The 21516-nt window shown below is 30.1% G+C and overlaps 2 protein-coding genes across 3 annotated transcripts in view; one reads left to right on the forward strand and one right to left on the reverse strand.

Moving 5' to 3' along the window:
- Positions 1-14652, forward strand: part of uzip (unzipped) — a 40508-nt gene extending 25856 nt beyond the window's left edge. The window contains exons 2-7 of the mRNA XM_014428322.3: positions 6397-6583; positions 7464-7605; positions 8699-8921; positions 9266-9606; positions 9769-9968; positions 11613-14652. Of these exons, the coding sequence (XP_014283808.1) occupies positions 6397-6583; positions 7464-7605; positions 8699-8921; positions 9266-9606; positions 9769-9968; positions 11613-11905 (1386 nt within the window). The 3' untranslated portion in view covers positions 11906-14652. The remainder of the gene's footprint in view (positions 1-6396; positions 6584-7463; positions 7606-8698; positions 8922-9265; positions 9607-9768; positions 9969-11612) is intronic.
- Positions 1-21516, reverse strand: part of Miga (mitoguardin) — an 88462-nt gene that overhangs the window by 55931 nt on the left and 11015 nt on the right. The gene's annotated exons all lie outside the window — the stretch shown is intronic.

Below are 21516 nucleotides of genomic sequence, written 5' to 3' on the forward strand. Positions count from 1 at the left end.
AGCAAAAGTAAATTGTGATAAAACTATAGTTAAAATTTTCAAAGATAAAATATTTATTTATTAGTGGTTCATTAATAAATAAACATTGTATACTTGGTCATTTTACCTATAGTTTTATCCCAACTAACATTCGCCAATTCACTCAAATCTCGCCAAAGCCATACATTTATGACGATGCGCAAAACAAAACATCGAAATCAGACCATTATTAGCATTACATGGTTTTAGTTCATTTGTTCCAGCAATGAACTTCCGTAAAGGGCTAAAATATATTAGAATAAATGATGGGTAATCTTTGAGATATAAGTAGTAAGAAAAGTCGTATGAGTGGGTGTATCAGATATTTTTGTTTACATTCGCCTTAAGGTTCTGTGTTAAAAAGAATCCACCCCATCCCACATATCTCGGCACGCCGAAAATTTTAATGGATACATCCTCCATCGATCGTTAAGTAGCGGATTGAATAAACCCCGTGTCAGTACTTGTTGCTGTAAAAATGTTAGGACCTAATATTATCTTTGCAAAGTGATGGGAGGGAGACAACTCCACAAAGGGCAAACATAGGGGAACACAATGGGAAATCAATATATCACCTTACTGGGATAGTCTAAAATGGTTTTTAATTCTTTGTTTCTTCATTCTTCATTAGATTATACTTTTTATAACAATAACAACACGTTTTTATGAATTATAATTATGTAGAATATCGTCACATAAAAGTGAATATTTTTATATGAATTAATTTGAAAACATAAAGAAAGAATGGCCGGTCTTAAAAATTGTTATCTTTGAAAAATTTCGGTACAAGGACAAGGTGACATTGTGTCACAAAAGAAAACAAAAATCACTATATCTAGCTTTAAATCCTGGGTAAAAAAACTAAGAGCAGAAGATTCACACAGGATAATCACATAATTGGATAATTTCATACTTTTAAAAGGATAATTCATGGTGAATAACACTCAAGAAAAGAAATTCTATTAAAATCCTCAAATGAACAACTTAACCTGATGAAAGAAGTTAATAACGCGAGACCATATATTATCTGGGATTTTTGTTTAAATTTGGGTATTTATGCATTGACTGCAATAACTTACTAAATATTTAATTAGTGCTTGAATTCTTTATATGATTTAATAATAAATACTGTGAATGCAACCTGAAATATTTATGACTTTTGAAAGAAACTTTTCCTGTATTTTCCCTATAATACAAAAAAAAATTATATATATTTCAACAACTATCTTCGATTCCTTTCGATCTTGTTCCTTTTTCATAACAAATTTATTTGTACTTCCACTCGACAATGTTTCAACGTTTTTAATATAAATCAATTACAAAACTTTTCTTTTTGCAATCTATTATAAAATATGGTTCTTTTTTTATACGGCTTTCTTAGTTTATAGTTTTAAAAAAGGTATGTGTACTTTTCTTGTTGGCAGATTAAATGAATAAGTTAAACTAGCTTTGAGAGTAATATAAACTCTATTAAGCTATATTACATTATTATTACAGGTGATTCTCAGGAAATGGGTAATTTTGATGTATCAGGCAGTCATGAGAACTGCAGTACCTGGAATCTTAGTTATTGTTACAGTTTTTTATCTACTTTATTTTATTATCCACTGCCATGGTCTACTTTATGCACTACAATCGGAGGTGCTACAGTGTCACGTATAGCTTTTAAGTCAGGAGCATACTCTGTATGAATAATATGATACTTACAAAGTCATTGATTTAGAAAATTTAATTTTCAACTTAAAAAGTGATTTTAATCTCAATTGTATTTTTTATGTCTTTGATCCTTGATCTTAAATCAAATAACATGTCTATTTTTATTTAATTTTTTTTTGAGACCTACATTTTTGAAAATTTGTAAACCGTAAATGACCCTTTTTCTTTTAGTGTTGAAAACCATTATGAATCACTTACTGATTATTGCTCAATCTGAAATAATGATATAAAAAATAAAATAAATACCATTGCAGATCATATTATACCCGGGGTACATAATCAGAACGTGAAATCTAAACCTTCTTGAAGGTTAAGATTCAAAACTAGGCGGATATCAAATAGCAGTACATATTTAACAATAAACTAAAATCAAAAACTTATAAAGAATTGAGATCATGGATGCAAGCGCGGTCAAAAATAATGAAATTTAATTACAAGGGAGTCGAATTTTCGGTCCAAGTTAAAGATCTGTAGAGTTATTTCGTTGCAGCTTATTTTAAAAAATATTTTCTTTAATAATTCTCCTTGTGTTGATATTAAATAGTTGATTAGTAGTCATATGTTCGTATTTAGGAAGTATCTACTTTTGTTCATTCTTAAACGTAGATATATTTTTTACAAATAAATTTATCTAGTTCCCCAAAGGTTTTAAACATTCGGTTACACTGTTGTATTAGAATTACATGACCTTTTTACAGACAGATATTATTAAAATAAGCAAATATGTAACAAACCTAGTTAAATCAAAAAGACATTAATTGAATAGATTTATTGTTTATATAAATTAAATTATTGTATAATTTTATGCAAAAAAAAAAAAAATTGTCCAATATTTATACCTTACCTCATGATACCACTTCCTACAGACATTCATGTTTTTCTGGGGCAGATGAGGTAGACTTACTGTCGCCTAAGGATAGTCGGTGGCAATCAATACAAGCCTTGGGCTTCTTTCATCTTTTACGTATAAATTAATGTTTAGTAAATCCCATAAGAAGAGAATATACTTTACAATCAAAACAGTTTTGTGGGTCAGACATTTCTTACAATATTATAAATATATATATAAACAAACTAAAATATGTTTCAAGATCCAAATGACAATTTTTATGAGATTTGTTAAATTTTAGTTTTTCGAAATAAATAAGCTAAAACACTGCTATTATAAAAGTGTCAACTTTAATCAGAGTGTGGTAGTTAAAAAAATTATGCTTGCCTACCAGACACATATTTATTTAAAAACAATCATTTAAATTAAAATATGAAATATTCATTTATCCTTGATTGCAATAGAACATAAAAGGCAGCTATTTCAAGAATTTGTTACTTGTATTAATACTTTTTTTTTATTAATCGAACCAAATGTAAATGTATTTACAAGATATTATAATTTAAGATTCCGCATGGAGAACGATTAAGTAGCTATTGCATACGTTTAGTTTAGCTACACTAAAAACAAATTATAGAACCTACTTAGTTTCACTAACAGCACGCGAGCCTCACACGTATTTATTCACAAGTTCTAGATACACACTACAAGAGCAAATGGCGATGAATTGGCCTAAAGTGTATCATAAGGTTGCGTAGGCCAATTGAGCACGATCAAGTTTCTAGTATCCACAAAATTTGAAAATGGATAGAACCGGTTTAGAAACTAATCGCCTAAATTATAGCTTATTCAAAACAGTGTAATTAATATTTTAAATACAATAGAAATTCTTTTGAGGGTTGTAAGTCAAGGTAAGTCGAATTGGAGTTGTCAGTGGATGTAATGTGTCCTAATGATGGCGGGAAGGAAGGGACGGCAGCGATCGATATGGCTGGGGCGGCCTTGGAAACTATAATGTTCCTATGGTTACCGCCGATCATCTCCCTAATTCTTCACGTCCGTTCAATTTGACAACTTAATTCAATTGCATTAAGAACATGAAATCTTAGGCCCTTGAAATAAAAATTTTAATTCATGGGTTTGTATTGCCATTGTATAATATGATCATAGAAATTGGGCAATATCTGTAGGCATCCCTAATTTTAAGGATTAATGAATTTAAATTCTAAATTTCGTTATCTTTTAATTACTTTACAAAAAAGCAAAACGGAATACTGATTTCGTGAAATACATTTAATATATGCCGCCATGTGCGTAGTATAAGAACCAAGACCGTTTACAATCAGATTTATCCATACTAAGTTAAAGTAAAAAAATTATAATCATCAATTATGCAATCTATAATTAGAAAGTGATCTACAGCCATATTTATTTTATTATTACCCATATTTATATCTCAATTCCATGTCTGATCCATGAAGGCTAGGTTTAATAAATCCTAGAAAAAACCTTCATAAATTCCAATGAATTATAATCAAATTCATTTACACAGGCAAAGGCACCCAGATGGGGAGAAGGTACTTCAAGCCTCCCCCCTCCACCCAATATTTTATGAAGGAGACTGAGTGTCTCTCCTTTATATTACACTGACCTTAGCCTCCCCCTCCCCCAATATTTCCTCATTGTCAGCGCCAATAGTCAGTGGAGGAATTATAGTTTATGAGCTACCCTTGGATTGGATGAGAGGCTACCAGAGTATTTGAGGGCTATAGAATTCCTCTTCTCAAGACTAAAGCATATGCTAGGGAGTCCTAAAACTATAAATTAGTCATTAATTTAAAAGTTACTTCATTTTTCTACAGTGCAGGGAACTGGGCACCCTCTCCTGCAGATCCATTCCTCACCATTGGGCATGATTTGTTATTATTTAGTGCCAGTGCAATTAATCAAATGGGCACAAATAACCTAAAATTAGCTTATATTTTATTGTTTTAGCATTTAGCTGTTTGCCATGAAATTAATTGTATAGGAATATAAGAGGCTGAAAAAAATAATATTAATCAAAACATTATAGTACGTATGTTAGGTATGTCTATTTCTTAGAACCTCTGGTTTTGCTAAGCTATATTATTACAGAACACATACATATACTGACACTGATAAAAATGACTTTTTTTGTATTGTTATAAATAACACCTAAACAGGGTAAAATATAAAAACTTTATTCGTATAATCTTTATAGCTAAGTATAAAACTTGTAACTAAAATTCTTCAATTTAAAAGTCAACATTTCAGGAATATTGCCCATCCTCTGAACAATTTACATATTAAATTGAACTAAGTAATATTCATATTGGAAGATAGTTGACTATATGAAGTAGATTTGAGGCAGATAGTCCGGGTGGCTGTCAATAAAGGTATCAAAATAGCAAAAGAAAACTATTTATTGTTAACCAACATTTCGCCCCACTTTTCAGGGCTTCATTAGGGCTGTCTGATGGTAGTACAAAAGACAACTGTGGTCGTCCTTTGTACTACCATCAGAGCTGCATGAAGCCCTCCAAAGTAGGGAGAAATGTTGGTTAACAATTTTTCTTTTACTATTTTGATACCTTTATTGACCACCACCCAGACGATGTGCCTCCAATTAAGAAATATTCATAATTATTTATAAGAATAGAGAGTTGTCTTATTTATTTGGATTCCTAATGTAGACCCACATTATAATAATATTTTTGTTGCTATTCTGTATCCTCTCCCTTTGAAATCTAATGGATAAGTTAACTATAAAGTCCTAATTAGTTGTTATATCTTGCAAAAAAAATCAAAGTTGACTAGAGTACAATACCATTTATTATAACAAAACGATATGGTATTTCATGTAGAATAATAAACCCTTGTTGTTATAGTAAGTTTTGTTTTCATAATAACTTAATCTATATATTAACATTATTGAAAAAATAAAACACATATTGAGTGAGAGAGAACCCAAACCTAGGCTCAGCTGTCGGCGCTTTTGTGTTTTAACATATCACTCAACATAAGATTGCTTTACATTATGGGATACTAGTTCAAACAACCAGGGCATCCATAGCTCAGGTGGTTAGGGTGCAGATCTTTGCAACCTGAGAACTGTGGGGGGCACTAGTTCGAATCCGGCATGGGGGTCGATTTTTTTATTTCTGTAGAGGTCACACGAAATGAAAACTTGAGCATCTACCATGGTTAGAATAGGTTGGTTACCTTTAGATAACCCCCCTCCTTCCCTATGTCAAAAATGACCAGGGAGGGGGCAATAAAAAAAAAATGTTCAAACAACCAGTGACTCCTAAAGGGGTTAGATCTAAAACAGAATCTACTTAAACTTTTTAATTCTTTGTTTAATATAGCTGCAGTATATTTGCATAAAGAATCGAGAAAACTAAAATTCCTACTAATTAGTACTATGCCATATTGAACATTAAATTATTTACTTTTAAACAACACCTTAAATTAAATTAAAAATAGTATGATCCATTATTTTCAAGATCAAAATAAATATTTAAGTAATGAAACTTGAAAGTACATTGACAACTAACTTTTTTCACTCAAGAAACGTTCAAATTAATACACTACTAAAAATCTTAAAACATTAAAATCTTCGGGATTCCCTGTGTTTTAAATAAACTTGATTTAGAGACCTAGCTATATAGAGCTAAATATAGTTCAGCTCATTATAACATTAATTTTATTTAGAGTAATATTTAAACTTTGTATTTAATTTATCAGTTTTAAGTGTACATAGGAAGCAAATATTTTTATTATTTCATATAAGTATGGATTTTTTTTTTCAGTGTGCTATAGTAATATCCATACTCGTAACTTATGTGGAAGCATTTTCTGAGAACAGCGTTTACCTTAAGTCATCAGATGTATTTATGAACAAGCTTGTTACATCAAGTACATTAAGGTGGATAACTGCAGAGAAAGGCTCACACCCAGAAACTGCTGTAGTAGGAACAGTCGAGACAGTGAAAAATGGTAAAAATAAAATCCTACACTCATTTGAAGAAATTCTTTATGTTAACAACTTCCTGTGTTATTTTACAATAAGTTTTCACTTATAAAACTCAAATTAAAGCTTTACAATTGGATATTACTGGAGGTATATACCTGAAGTATAAGTACACTCACATATGTACAAATAGTTATTTTTTATGTATGATTAACATGATTGCTGATCTGCCAATTAGCCTTCACACTGATATCAATATCAATCAATAAATAGGTTCTATAATAAATACATATTGTAAATAAATTTACTTTCAAGTATTAAGTCAGAAGTAATGACACATGAGTGACCTAGAAGAAATTTCATTTATCAAGTTATATTTAAATCTATTAAAGTTATCTGGGTTTTTGATGAAACTTCTGTACTCGGTAATATTATTTTTGTCCATTTTTTTTTTTTTTTTTTTTTTTTTTGGCAACTTCTTCAATATCATAACATTCATTTATACTATAACTAAGTAACTAGAATTTTTAGATAGAAAAAGTACTGATCAATATATCATTAATTAACAAAACATAAGTTCATATTTCATAATTATCAAAATTCTTTTCTTTTTTTTTTGACACTGTCCAATATTTTTTTTTCTTTAAATGTGGAAAAGTTGTCATGGATTAAGATTTTCAGTAATATGGTAGTTTTATTTGGAATACAGCTTACTCAGCCTCAACAAGAGAACTGATAATATGATAGTACAATTGAAAACTACTTTTTAATCATTGGATATTAAATGTTGGTTTATCAAACAGCATCCCACAATTATCTACAAACTATTATTTTGTTTCTAAATTTATATAAATAAATGTTTGTTGATGAAAGGAGAAAATAAAAAAATAATATATGGTATTTCAGAATTAGATGGTCTCTTCCAGAGGAACATTTTTATTTGCAGAGCTAAACACATAGGTATGGGAAAATGGGTTCCAGGACAACTAAAAACTGGCAGCGGAGGATGTTTGATTTCTCAGCATGACAAAGTAGAAACATACGAAAAGTAAGTTAGTCCTTTGGTATGTTAATACACTATAAACACATAGAAGGAATGGTAAAATAATTCCATCTTGGAAAATGAATAATTTATTGTGTTTATATTTGTCATGATTTAGTTGTAGCAATAAATAAATTAATTCTGCTTATGTCTTGCTTGAAAAGAGTGAAGTAGAATTTTTTTTCTAACTTTGTTTAAAACAGCTTATATGGAGGCATTGTAAAACATGGTAACTGCAAAAATAGAAACTTTTACAATGTTAATTGCAATATTTTACAGTAATCACTCACCATAACTTAATATCAACATTATTATATTATGAAAACTAATTTCTTAAAGATTCTTTCAGGGATTTATGAAATCAAAAAGCCTATGATGGCAAAAACTACAATTCATGAAAAATCTCAGTTACCATGTTTTCCGATCGAATACCTCTAACATTTTTTTATATAGAAAGATAAATTATATCATTATGTATAGTTTGTAATAAAAATATCTTCTTGTTAGTTAATAATAATAATAATAATGATGTATCTCAATTGCTTAAAAATACTTAAGCAATTTCAAATTTATGTATTTCTTCTTAATTTACCCGTTCTACCAATCTCACTAACCCGGGGGATGGGAGTGAGCGAAGTGTGGTCCTCCAGGGGAGTGAGCTTCACCCGGTCACCCATCCAAGTAGTAACTATGTTTGACGTTGCTTAACTTCTATTACCTACTGCAAGTGTCATGGCCTTCATGGCTACTCTTGCCCCCTATATATATATGTGCCTTTGTGTTTATAGATAAATGTAAATTGTTGTTTTGTTTTTTTTAACCCATATTTTTTTATTTGAGTCTCAAAATTAACAACAAAAAATTCATATTGAAGAAATGAAATTCATACAATATTAAAATATATTTATAACTTGTTAATCTTAGTTAACAGAGCTTCCTGCATTCTATGCCATAAAGTGAGTACCTGAGATTGATAAAGGGGAGAACACTGTCTCCCAAAACTTTGAAAATCAGTTGCTTCAAATAGTATCAATTTGCCACGTGACCCATTTGGGACTCAAGCAAAACTGATTTTTTTCTTCTCTTTTTTCAATTACAGATATGAAGTTTTAGAAAATGTAGAAGGAGGAGCACGTTTGAGTTGGGGGAAGTGGAGCAAACTGAGTGATGTGCCAGTAGGAGCTGTTTCCGCAGGAGAATCTTATGTAGCTAGAAAGAAAATTAAGATGGATGATACTGATACTGAGAGTTTGGGTGTCACTCATTTAATAGGAAAGCTTACTGATTATAGTGGTTTTGCTAAATTAACTGCTGTAAATGAGGTAAATAATTTATTCCTTCCTTTAACAATAGTAGATTGAACATGTTATTTTGATTTATTTTTTATTTAGTTGAATTTAAGATGAGGCTGAAATGTTGGCACAACGTACCTATTCAAAAAAACTTTAATCTTCAGGTCTAATCATTAACTATTTAAACACATAGATGATTCATTTTGTATAAACACATGTATAAAATTAAGAAAAAATGATTTAAGAATTAGCATTAATGAATAGATAAATTTGACTGAGTAATAAAATAAATATTTGTTTCATTAAAAAAAATATTTCAGTGAAATAGAAATTAATACTTAAATTTTATTTCTTCCACCATTTATTTTTTGCAGGAAGGTAAAGAACAAGATTTCACTGAAGGTGAAATTTTAATCGAAACAGAACCCATACGCTATGAACTTACAAATATTAAGTTCACTACCATTAATAATAATAAGAAGGCAGTGAAGAAACAGCCAATAGATCTTGGCAAAACGACTTTGGAAAATATACAAAACATATCAGGAAAAGTTGATATGGTGATTGGTTTTGATGCAAATAGTTCTGTGTACTGGGGTCAAGGCAAAGCCATGCTGAAAGGTTTAACAACTGTTATCAGGAACTCAACAAGTAATCATCTAGAAGAGATTAAATGGGGGATCAGTGAAGATGAAAACCGACAAAATGTTCACAAGTTAGTATCATGAAAGATAATTATCATTAGTAAGTATGCAACAGCAAACCTTTTTTTTTTCAAGAGTATTAATATCAGGGATGTACAATTATTTTATTAAAAAAGAATAAATATTACACATTTCTAAAATTATTGGTATTTTAAGATGGTTTATTTTTCCAGGGTAGAAATGTTTCTACATCCAGGAACAGCAGTGAATGTTACACTAAAAGGAATTATTACAGAAACAGAGACACCTTATACGGCAAAGCTCATTGCAATATACCAAGATGGTGCTCATCGTGCCAGAACCATTCAAGGAATACACCAAGAAATTAAAATGACAGATGTTAAACCTGAATTCAGCGATGTATTTTTCACAGGTATTTATTGTTTATATTTTTCAGGTATTTAACTTTTACCATATTTATAATTAATGGAATTGGAATGATAGTCAAGTATATCAAGCTCAGTATTTTGCAAAAAAATAATATTTGTATATTTAATTAAATTATTCATGTTAAAATAAAAAATAGTTATATCTGTACTACTACAATCCATGATGGGTTAGGGATACTTTGTAAGAAGAAGTAAGTACTGTTACTAGACTAATGGTTGTGTAAGGAGGTGATTTGGCCAGAATCATGCTCGACCGCCATATTTGTTCCTAACTTAGGCTACACACTTTATGAGGCTGGGTGGGCTCTCGAGAGCTCCCAAACCCACATGGCTTGGGGATAAATGATATATGTATTTAATATATATAATGTGTACTAAAATAATACAAATTTACTAAAATAATTAAATGGAACAAACATAACTTACTCCACTGTTATTGTTTGCATTAGTACCTTAAGTTGCATAAGGTTAAGTGACAAGTCTAATCATTAGATACTAATACTTTGTAACTGAAGGTTAGTACTAACTAGACTTCCATTAATTCGTTTTCATTCATTAGTGATAAACTACTACATATTCATTAGGTTTTGGTTCCAAGGGTTTCTTCCCCTTCTTCAGAACACAATAATTTTTAAAATTATGTATAAGATACTTACCCCTCCCACCATTATGTCCTGTGTTATGCTAATTTCATAATAAAGTAATAAAAAATTAATTGAAAATATAAAAACACTTGAGGAGTGGTTTCTCATATCTATTCTATTTAACATCTGGCTATTTTATATAAAATGTTAGTTATAACACTACACTGTCTTAATGGAATGAATGCTTTAATTCAGCTACTTCTGATAGATATTTCTATTGTTTCTCTTCCAAGATTGAGCTTATGTTTTCAGGACTAAAAAAACATCGAAAAAGCCATTCTTTCTTTTATGTTTATGAGACTTTGAGACCAGTAATGGTGACAGAATGATCATTGGTGAAAGACATTGGTCCATTAAACTGCTTTTTTCTAGCATCCTATTTAGTTTATGCCTTTTATTGCATTATTTACAATTAGTGTACTACAATATAATATACAGAAGCTCCTTTGTTACTTGATAATAATTTTTTACACAATATTTTACCAATGGAGGTGTTCTAAGTCAAACTAGTAAACCAGTTTAGACCAGTCGAATAAATTGAAGCACCACTCTGAGTATATAGAGCATTTTATTGTGTGTAATTTTATGGTAATGATTTAATCTTAAACATCAATAATAAAGCCTATTGATTAGAAATAACCTTTCAGACATCAATAATCACTCTATCTACTCATGTTCATCAGACTTTTCTGATTGAGTTAATAGTGCCTACTGAATCTATATTTCAAAATTTGTCTTCCCATTATTATAATCACTGATATATTACATGACCATTAACCATTCTGTGATTTAGTCCAGTGAAAAGAATTTGTTTCAAGTTATCTGGATATTGTAAGTCTATCAATCAATTCCCTTTCCCATACTGAAGCCAAGTTTTCTAAAATTAATTTTTCCAGTGAGATAAAATTTTTAAAAAAACTTAATTAACAAGATGATAAAGATTGTAATAACTTAAAATCAAATTAAATACTTTCGTTTTTACAGGAAATTTCTCATTGGTTCCTACAACTACCACAACAACCACCACTACCACAACCCTCGTCCCCACGACATTACAATTAACAACTGAGAGCAGCAGTATTTCAACAAATGAAATAAGCAAAATAAATGAAGATGGCAAGAGAGAAAAAACGATGATGAATGACGAAGGTTCACGCTTAAATGCCACAAATAAAACTATCTCCACCGGAGGTAATAACACTGCTTCTTCTCTTAATTATGGATACAGCCTGGTAATCACACTCTTTTTGGTTACGTTGTGGAGGAAGCAAATATAAATGTAAAATTATGTTTTAGAAGTACTTCCATGTGTTCCCAAGGTGGAACTTGTTATTTAGCCCTTTTCCTAAATTCATAATTTTTGTTGTACCTGTCAATGTTGATAATTATAGTTTTTAAATATGTATTCCCATTCAAATAAAATATAATAGACCATTTAAAAAATAATAAAATAAAATAAATAGTAAGCTTTATCAATGCAACTAGTAATTAGACCAAAATTCATGTATCGATTAATCAAATTTAAAAACATAAGAACTTGCATTGGTGTGAAAGCTTTTCTTGTTGAAATAATCTTTTTTTAGTGGTGTTGTTATTATTACATGTAATTGTATGTATTATAATGTATAGAAAGAAAGAAATGTAAAAATTGTTACCCAAATAGAAATTTAAAGCAACCAATAATTGGACTGATAACCTTAATTATATTGTATATTGTAGATCACTCTAAAGAATATGTATAAATAAGATTAAGATAATAGCTTAGCATGTATTAAATGAGAATGCTGATAAAGAAAGGTGTTATGTTTAGAGATTATGTGATTTATTATATTTTAATTCGCAGATGTTAAGCATATTATATTTTTGTAAACTTATTATATTTAAGGAATTAATTTAATTTTATCAGGTTTATAAGTCTGAGCAAACACACAGCACAATCATTATATATTGCAATGCGAAATTTAGAAGCTAAAAGTTAATTATTTTTGTACTGTTAAATTTTTTGTCAATCCCATGGAATAAGTTGATGTACTATTTTAATATTCATTTTGCATAACTTTAAAAAATTAATTTTTCCCTAATTACTGCATTAAACTACTCTATAAATATGCTACATTCAAAATCGACAATTACTTATCTGTACAATAGTAATAAACCAGGTAAATACATCATTAAGAATATTTGATCCGAAAGGAAGCTATAAACTGTAATATGAATCTATCATTATAAAAATAGCTGATAGAAAAGTTCATTTCCTTTAACCCTTTAAAGACAATGAAATAGTATACCAGTTCAGAATGTGATGATCCCTGCCGACGGACTGATATATCAGTTCAACTAGTTTAGCGCTTGAAACCTATTCACTGATTTATCTGCTTTGTCCCTGGCAATATCTAGTAGATCTCAATGCATATCCTAGCCACTAGAGTTCACACTAATGCACTTTATTATTTTCTTTGTTTTTAATGATTAGATAGTAAACAATGCTGATGCATAAAACCTAACCCATTAAACATAAATCTGGAAATGATTATTAAAATCATTTTTGACCACATTTAACACAGAAAAGCATTTCTGACGGTCCCAAACTTATTACGAAGTATCTAATTAATTTAATAAAGTCAGGAATTAGGTTTTTGTTTTTTTGCATATAACTATTTAACAGTGCATCCTAGCGAAAAAGTTATACTACAACAAATTAAAGAGTATTTAATTCTCTACAAGTAAGAAAAACAAACATAAATATCATTTAATCAATAAAAGTATTAAATATTATTTAATCTTGCCGCTGGGCCCACAAAGCGCTTCCATCATTCTGTCTCTAAAGGGTTAAAACAAATTAAAATTATATCATAGTTTAATAGGAAAAAAATTGGTGCTTTACCTTACATATATACACACAAAGCTTGATTTGAAATGGAAGTTTTTAAGCCAATTTGTTTTCATATAAATAAAAAACATTTATTTAATCGCAAACATGGTCTCTTGTTACAATTCATGTAAAAGAACAATTTCCAAGTTGTAGCATTGACCATCATGTTTTTTCTATCCAATGATTTGGTGTACTCTTTCCCTCTTAAATGCTTTCCATTACAGAAACTTCGATCTATTCATAGAAATTGAGCATTATAAATGTGCGTGTGTGAATATTTTAATGTTGCTTCTGGTTTTGATTAATATAATTATTCCTTTTAAGTTCAGTTTTGATATTAATGAGTAAATAATTTAGATCAAAAATGCTTTCCTACTATCCTTAATAGTTGACGACTGAAGAGTTCTGTCTGAAAAATGTATTAACAATCATTTCTTAAACATTTTCAGGAATAGGAAAACGTTTAACCTTGGACCAAAAAATGTATTTTGAATTTTGGCAAATCTTATTAAGGAATGATCCATTGCTAGATAAGGTCCAATAGATGTTTTTTATGCTGTTAAATTTCACAGAAAAATCTTGTAAGAGGAAGCCTTTCATTTGTCAAATTATTTATTGTTCGTTACTAGTAAATGGGACATTGTCCAGGATCAAGGAAATGCAGTTTTCCTAAGTTGTAGATGGTGTATTCAGCTTTTAGGAATAATGATAATTTTAACTAGCCCTTTGTATTAGTCATTGCAGATCTGTAAGGCTATGTGTAGGGATATGCTACATTTGTTCTTTCTCTTTGTTAGGCCTTCTGCTGATTCATCATTGAAGATGAAAATGACCTATATTCTTTCGGGTACCTTTGAGAGATAGCTTCTTATGCTTAGTAATTGAGAATTTCTGGAGGTTATACATTTTTAAACATATCCTAACAGTAGGAAAGTTGACAGGGAAATGTGTTGCAGACTTCATCCTATTATTCTTAAGAAAGCAAAGCATTGGTAGTCTATGTCTATGGCTGGTGCTGATTTTTTAATCTAAATAATTACAGCTATGCATTAGAGCTATTCATAAATATTTATTAGCAGGATTTCTCTTCTAGCTCTTGAGTTGAGTTGGGTCATGATGTAGGTAATAAATTAATAACATTAAGGTTTCTAAGTGAGAATTTTGAGTCTGTAATAATCAACCAATGCCCATGAATAACCTGATAACAGATCAATTTCGATCATTCTCAAAGGAAGAAACAATTCTAAATCAGATTGGAAAAAAAAATGAAGATATTCTAAACAGTCTGAAAAAATAAGGTATAGTCAGCTAACCATCAAAAGAGAATATTTATGCCCCTCCCTCATTAACATAGTATAATGCGCTGAGTAAAATGGTATTCTCAAATCCTCCACCTACTCATCCTAAAATCCATACTAAATAAACAAAATAGTGAATGATAAAATATTAATTTATTGAAAAGAATGGTTAGGTGTTCATTGGACTGGTTGATATCAACATTATTTTTTCCATGATTTCACAAAATTTGTTTTGAAGTAATAATCAAAACAATTATTGTTCAAAATACAAGATATATTGTCACACTCTAGGTGGCAAGGGATGTTTAAAATTAAATAAAAATTCCATTAGAAAACTATTATTGTCTCCACCATCATACCTTTCACTCTCCTCTCTCCCATCCATCAATGGGGAAAAAAGGGACAGAGAATGATCGGAAAATTAGTAATTTTATGTTTTTCTAAACATTAGTTTTCAACAAATACTACAAAAGCTGTCAAGATTGAACCATCACAATTGAGGGAATGTGATTCCAGGTCGATGCCGAATAGGCTACAAGAACAAACTGCTGGTAGTTTTCAACAATTGTGATCTGAGGTAAAAAAATTGGTTGAAAAAAAAGTGAGAATGACCCATATTCATGTTCAAGATAATCTGAAGCAACTCATAGCATTCCATTCTATTCAAACTATATAGCAAGTTCAGCTTAAAGTTTAGTAAGGTAAATGCTTATGCCATATTCTATTTTCATTTTGTTTCCAAGCTCATTATAACCTCAGTCCTATATCAGGTTTTAAGCTGTGTCACCTTCACTATGCTGAAATTCATTGTTCAAAGAAGCATCATATGTTCACGAACTAGTTTAGTCAGCACAAACAACATCCTAAGCTGTCCTATCTATTTATTAAAACTGCGAATATATATTCAGGGCCGTTTCAAAAATCACCCAACAATTAAAATAGGATTTTACTGTTGACAACAAATAGAACTGGATGAAGCAAAGCATTACACATCTTAAGTAAATTGTAGTAAAGTCTTGGAGATTAATTGTAAAACAGTGTATAACAAGTATATAAAAAAGAAAGTATAGTGAATGTTCATAGAGGTATGGCATAGGGCTCAAATATATCTACTGTAAAAAAAAAAAAAAAATATCAGTCACTATTTTGCCTTAAAATTGTTCCATGGTTTATTCACATACTGCTCAACACAACTACCTACAGTCAACATACTAAGTTTAATAATTATGAGAGATAGTTGACCATGGATGACGTACGAGGAGAAGATGGTTGGGTGTGCGGTCAAAGTGAAACACAAATAAGTTAGTGTAACCTATTTAATTGTGCCAAGGTTTCAGATAGAGTTTCTAGCCTTCTTCAGGCTAAGAACAGAACAAGACAACAACCACAGTAAGTATAGAAAATAAAAAAGAAAAAATTACACAAAATGAAAAATGAAGTGATGAGGGAAGCGGGAAATAAAATGTATACATAGGTAATTGAAAAAGTGGGTAAAATAACATAATTAAGGAAATGAAATAAAAAAAAAAAAAAAATGAAGTTATATAATGCAAAGAAGTATGAACATATTAGTTATTAATAATTTAAAAATTGAAATATGGAAAGAAAAAGAAAATTTGGAGTAAGAAAATATATGTAACAATAATAATTGATAAAGAGGCAAAATATAAGTAAAGTATACCATAAGAAATTAATAGAAAACAAAAAAAAATTGTTGAAAACACCAATAATAATACAGTGAACTTAACTTATAACGTGGGTAAGGAAAATGGAGAAAAGAAGGGGTGGTAAAATAAAGAATGGGGAAAGAAAAAAAAAAAGAATAAAACGAACCTTTTAGCTTGAAAATGGATACTGCGCCAATAACGGCCAAACTCTGAATTAAAAAAGCCGTTACAAGAATGACTAAGTGTTTTTTAATAGGAAACGTTACGAGAGAGTAAAAAAAAAAGTAGAAAATATTAGAGGAAGAAAGCGTGTGAGAGGGTGACGACAAATGGTTTTTGGAAGAGTTAAAAATATATATGAGCGAACGAATAACGAAGTACTGGAAGATGACGGTGTCATTGGTATTTAACAACAGTTAAAAAGAGGAAACGTATATAAGAGGGGGACGACAAATGTGTAAGAAAAAGTTTAAGAAGTGAAATAGTACGTTAAAAAGTGGGCAGAAAAAATATGATGAATTAAAATAAATAAATAAATAAAATAGAATAATAATAATAAAAATAAAATAAAATTAAAAAAATAAAAATGTGAAAATTACTTTTTTAATAAATTAACTGTTTGTGAATATGTTACTGATAAGTTGTTCTTGTCGGTTTTTAAATTGACGGAAGAAGGTTCTAATTGGATATAGAGGCTTTCAGAGATTTAACTCTTCCAAAAACCATTTGTCGTCACCCTCTCACACGCTTTCTTCCTCTAATATTTTCTACTTTTTATTTTTTACCCTCTCGTAACGTTTCCTCTTAAAAAACACTTAGTCATTCTTGTAACAGCTTTTTTAATTCAGAGTTTGGCCGTTATTGGCGCAGTATCCATTTTCAAACTAAAAGGTTTGTTTTATTCTTTTTTTTCCCCCCTTTCTTTATTTTACCACCCCTTCTTTTCTCCACTTTTCTCCATTTTCCTTACCCACGTTATAAGTTAAGTTCACTATATTATAATTGGTGTTTTCAAAAATTTTCTATACTAACAATATATAAGTTGTTATCTTGTTCTGTTAGCCCTGAAGAAGGGTAGAAACTCTAGCCGAAACGTTGGCACAATGAAATAGGTTACACCAACTTATTTCTGTTTCACTTTGACCGCACCCCCAACCATCTTCTCCTCACACTAAGTTTAAGTTTCAAGTTTTCAATCAGTCCCTTCACATTCAAGTGATATATAATTAATAAAAATTATACTTAGGAGATCCAAGCGAAATTCAAATTCTATCTCAGCACTAGTAAAATATTAAATACTATTCATCATATACAATCTATAGGAATTTTCAGCAGGTAACAATACACCTGCTGTTGTTAAATAAAATAAGAAGTCCAATTTATCAACGTAATATAAAATGCTATTTCAAGAAAGAATTAACAGAACAGCAAATAATATTCTAATGTACATATATTAATCAAAATCGTATACCTCATGATATCAGAACATCTCAAGATACCTAATAAATATAAAGTGATTACAAAAGCATTGGCGCGTAAAGTGAGTTTTATTTAGATTTCAGTATAAAATCTAAACATAAAAGCCATTCTTAAAAATAAAGATCATAGTTATTAATTATTTTAACTCATCTTTCGGCCCGCAAATGAATTTGTTGCTGATTTACGAGGCGAAAACTTCTCATAACCTGATTGTTACAGCCTTTCAAAAATTTTACTGTTGGTAGAAAAAAACTATGACCATCGCCTTTATGTCAGAGCTGTAAGGAAGACGGGACAAGATGCTATATAACTGTAAATTATTCCTTGGTTAAGGTGTTGTACTCTTAGGAGTCTACTTTTACGGTTGCGGTAGCTAACATCAGGGTACGAGTAAAAGAAATAGAGAGAGGAAGATGAAGATGCAAGATGAAGCAGTGCACGAATGTGCAAAACCTGTCCGAAACAGTTCCTCTTTTAAACTGCTACGATTCTTAAAGGGGCCCACACACTGGCAAAATTTTTAAGATGTCGCTTTTGAGCAAATACACTGAAAGTGTGAAGAGAAATATAGGGTAAAATTGGGATATTCAATATATTGTGGGACATTCAAAAGTTTTCAGAAATTTTAGAAGATTTTTGCGGTCACGTCAAAACTTTGTAGAAGAGAGCACAAAATATGAGGGGGCTGATTTGCGCAATATTTTTCCAATCTGTAAAAAGATTTCGCCGCGTGTACCACAGTGAGTAAAACTGAAAAAAAGTAAAGGGAGGGAAGAAGAGGAACAATCATTCTTGCTGCAATTCAGGGAATAGTTTACGATGACGAAAGATCGGTCAAGCTATCTTCAACGTTTATATTTTAATACTACTGTAGTTCATTTCCTAAAAACTCCTTTTACATATATATTACATGCATACTTACCTATATTCCAAGGTTAACGATTTGTCATTTGAGGATAAAATCTACGGTTCTTTTTTAAATATAGACATGTACTTTTTGACATCTTAAAGCTGAAGTACCAAATGAAATTTGATGAAATCTATACTTGCCATTTCACAATAATCCCCATAACCTAACCAGCCTGAAATCTGCACTGATAAGTATAAAGGATTTAAGTCCAAAAAATGTCCATATTGAGTTAAGTACATAGTCAGATTCAGGAAAAAAAATTCTATTGATTGGTATAAAAGGATTTAAGTTGCATATTAAGATAATATCTCGGTTAAAACTGTATTGAACGGATGATCTTTAATACAGTATTATTTGAGCTTAATTTTTTACTGTCTGAAAAATCAAGAATATAGGCTTAAATCCTTTATACTCATCAGTACCGAAATATTGACCTTTCAAAAAAAAAAAGTTAACGCGTTCCATGCATGTGAGTGAAAAAAAGTTAACGCATTCCATGCATATTAATGAGAAAAAAAATTCGATTTTTAGGATTTTTTTTTCCGTTTTGATTATGAATACATAATTTTTCTACCACCAGTAGTGATAAAACAAAAATATTCTTACACATTTTTTGATAGCCTCAACCATGATCAAGTATAAAGAATTTTTCGACATAAAAAGGCTATAAAAGGATACATCAAAAGGATATACTTTAATAATAAAACAATATAAAACTTTTTAAATTTATTACATTCCTTTCTAGTAAATGTACGTACACTAAATAAATGTTTGCGTTCCTCAACGAGACACACATATAATACAATATATAATGAGTTGCAGACCTACCATCTACGCCATAACCCCTGATGATGACCTGAAACTCAGGTCGAAACGTCAGCATAAAATAAATAAATATGGTTTTGTTTATTTATGTTGTTCTTTGCTGACCGCACCCCCCGACAAAATTCCTCCAATCACACATATAATAGTGTGTGTTAACTTTTTTTCAGTTAGAACTAAATGGCATCCAGTGAGATCTGCGATTGTACATTGGCACTATATAATTAGAAGCTGTCTTTTTTGTAACATACTTTTGAAATAAGTTTATTGTTTTTCATAACCGGATTCCGCCATGTCTTATAAGGGGTTGAAGGCGTTCTTCCATATGTATATATTGGTAGATGCAGGGACATATTGGTGTAAAGAATTTTACTTGTAATTGTTTATATTAAAGTCTGTACAATGACAAATCAACTAACGCAGTTCAAGATATACAAATATAACGTTGCTGTTAGCTGTGGTTTCTTCATTGGATTTTAAAGATAGTCCGGGCGGGGGTCAAAAAGGTATCAAAATAGTAAAAGAAAACTATTTATTGTTAACCAACGTTTTGCCCCACTTTGTAGGGCTTCGTCAGGGCTAAAAGAAAGAACAAGATACAAACATTTTAGAATTAACAAAACATTAAAATAAAAATAAAAATATTTCACAATAAAATCTTTGTATCTTGTTCTTACGGTCAACTATCTTCTTCCAATGTGTTTTAAATATGGTTGTCCCGGGCTCTAAGTGAATGAGAGGTAGTCCATTTCCAAGCGGTTTAAAAGCAGACTATTTAATGTCATTGCAGTCCTTTTCTTTGAAGATATGTTGTAAGTTGTGCAGCAAACAGTAAAGACATGTAGTGCTGATATAACGTCAGTAATGTATTATCTTAAATAGTAAAATACTTAGAGTATGAATCATTCAAGTTGTACAGCATGAAAATCGTTCTGGTTTCCTTCAATTTAATTTGATCTAAACTCGAAAACATCATAAATGTCGCCCTAGATTTTCAAACATTTTACGATCGTAATTAAATCATCTAGATACCATCAAATCTTGAGTTTCATTTAGTTTGAAAAAGTAATTTTCATTTTTGCACAGGAATCGCACATGTTCTTTTCATTTGAAGAGCAACATGTAAAATTCTTGATAATTTTAGGTGTTTGAGCAGATAGTCTTAATATTTTCTGTTCTACACAATTCAAACCTTTTGAATGCCATTCCGGTGGAAATGTCATTTAATCAATCGAAAACATTTCGAACATTGTAAAAAGTATTCATTATAGTGCCCATTTTTCCATTATATCCTTTTAGGAGGGAATGCAAAAATAAATAGTTTCTATTACTTAGTGTGTATGCGTCTAGTCCACCATATGATCATCTTTTTAGTTAAAATTATATTTGTTTTTATTATCATACTTTCAACTTGAAAAGAGAAACCTTTGAAGTAACAATTTAAGTATCAGTCTGAATTGAAAAATTCTTTTTTGCAAAATAAACGTATTATACTCGCTATTTAATGAGGATGGTTTCAGACTACATAACTTACATTATCCTATTGACCCATAGGGCAGAGGTAATTGGCTGTAAAGGAAGGGAGGTGGCATAATCCCAACTTTTAAGTAAAAGTGAAGCCAAAAAGGGGACGTACATGAAAGATTGAGATTAATAGAAATGTCCATTATACTCCTTCCTCCAAGACATGACCATAATCATTGCCATGGCAATGCCTAAAAAGGTAAAATTTTTAAGGGTGGTTCTTCTTATGCGGTAGAAGTGCAATAAGGTTGGGTTTGAAAAAGTACTAATTTTAAGTTGTTAAAAAAAAAAAAAGTTAATCTAAAAAAAAAATATA

Source organism: Halyomorpha halys, unplaced genomic scaffold, assembly GCF_000696795.3.
Source record: "Halyomorpha halys isolate HHAL.00 unplaced genomic scaffold, Hhal_1.1 Scaffold33.1, whole genome shotgun sequence".
Classification (NCBI taxonomy): domain Eukaryota; kingdom Metazoa; phylum Arthropoda; class Insecta; order Hemiptera; family Pentatomidae; genus Halyomorpha; species Halyomorpha halys.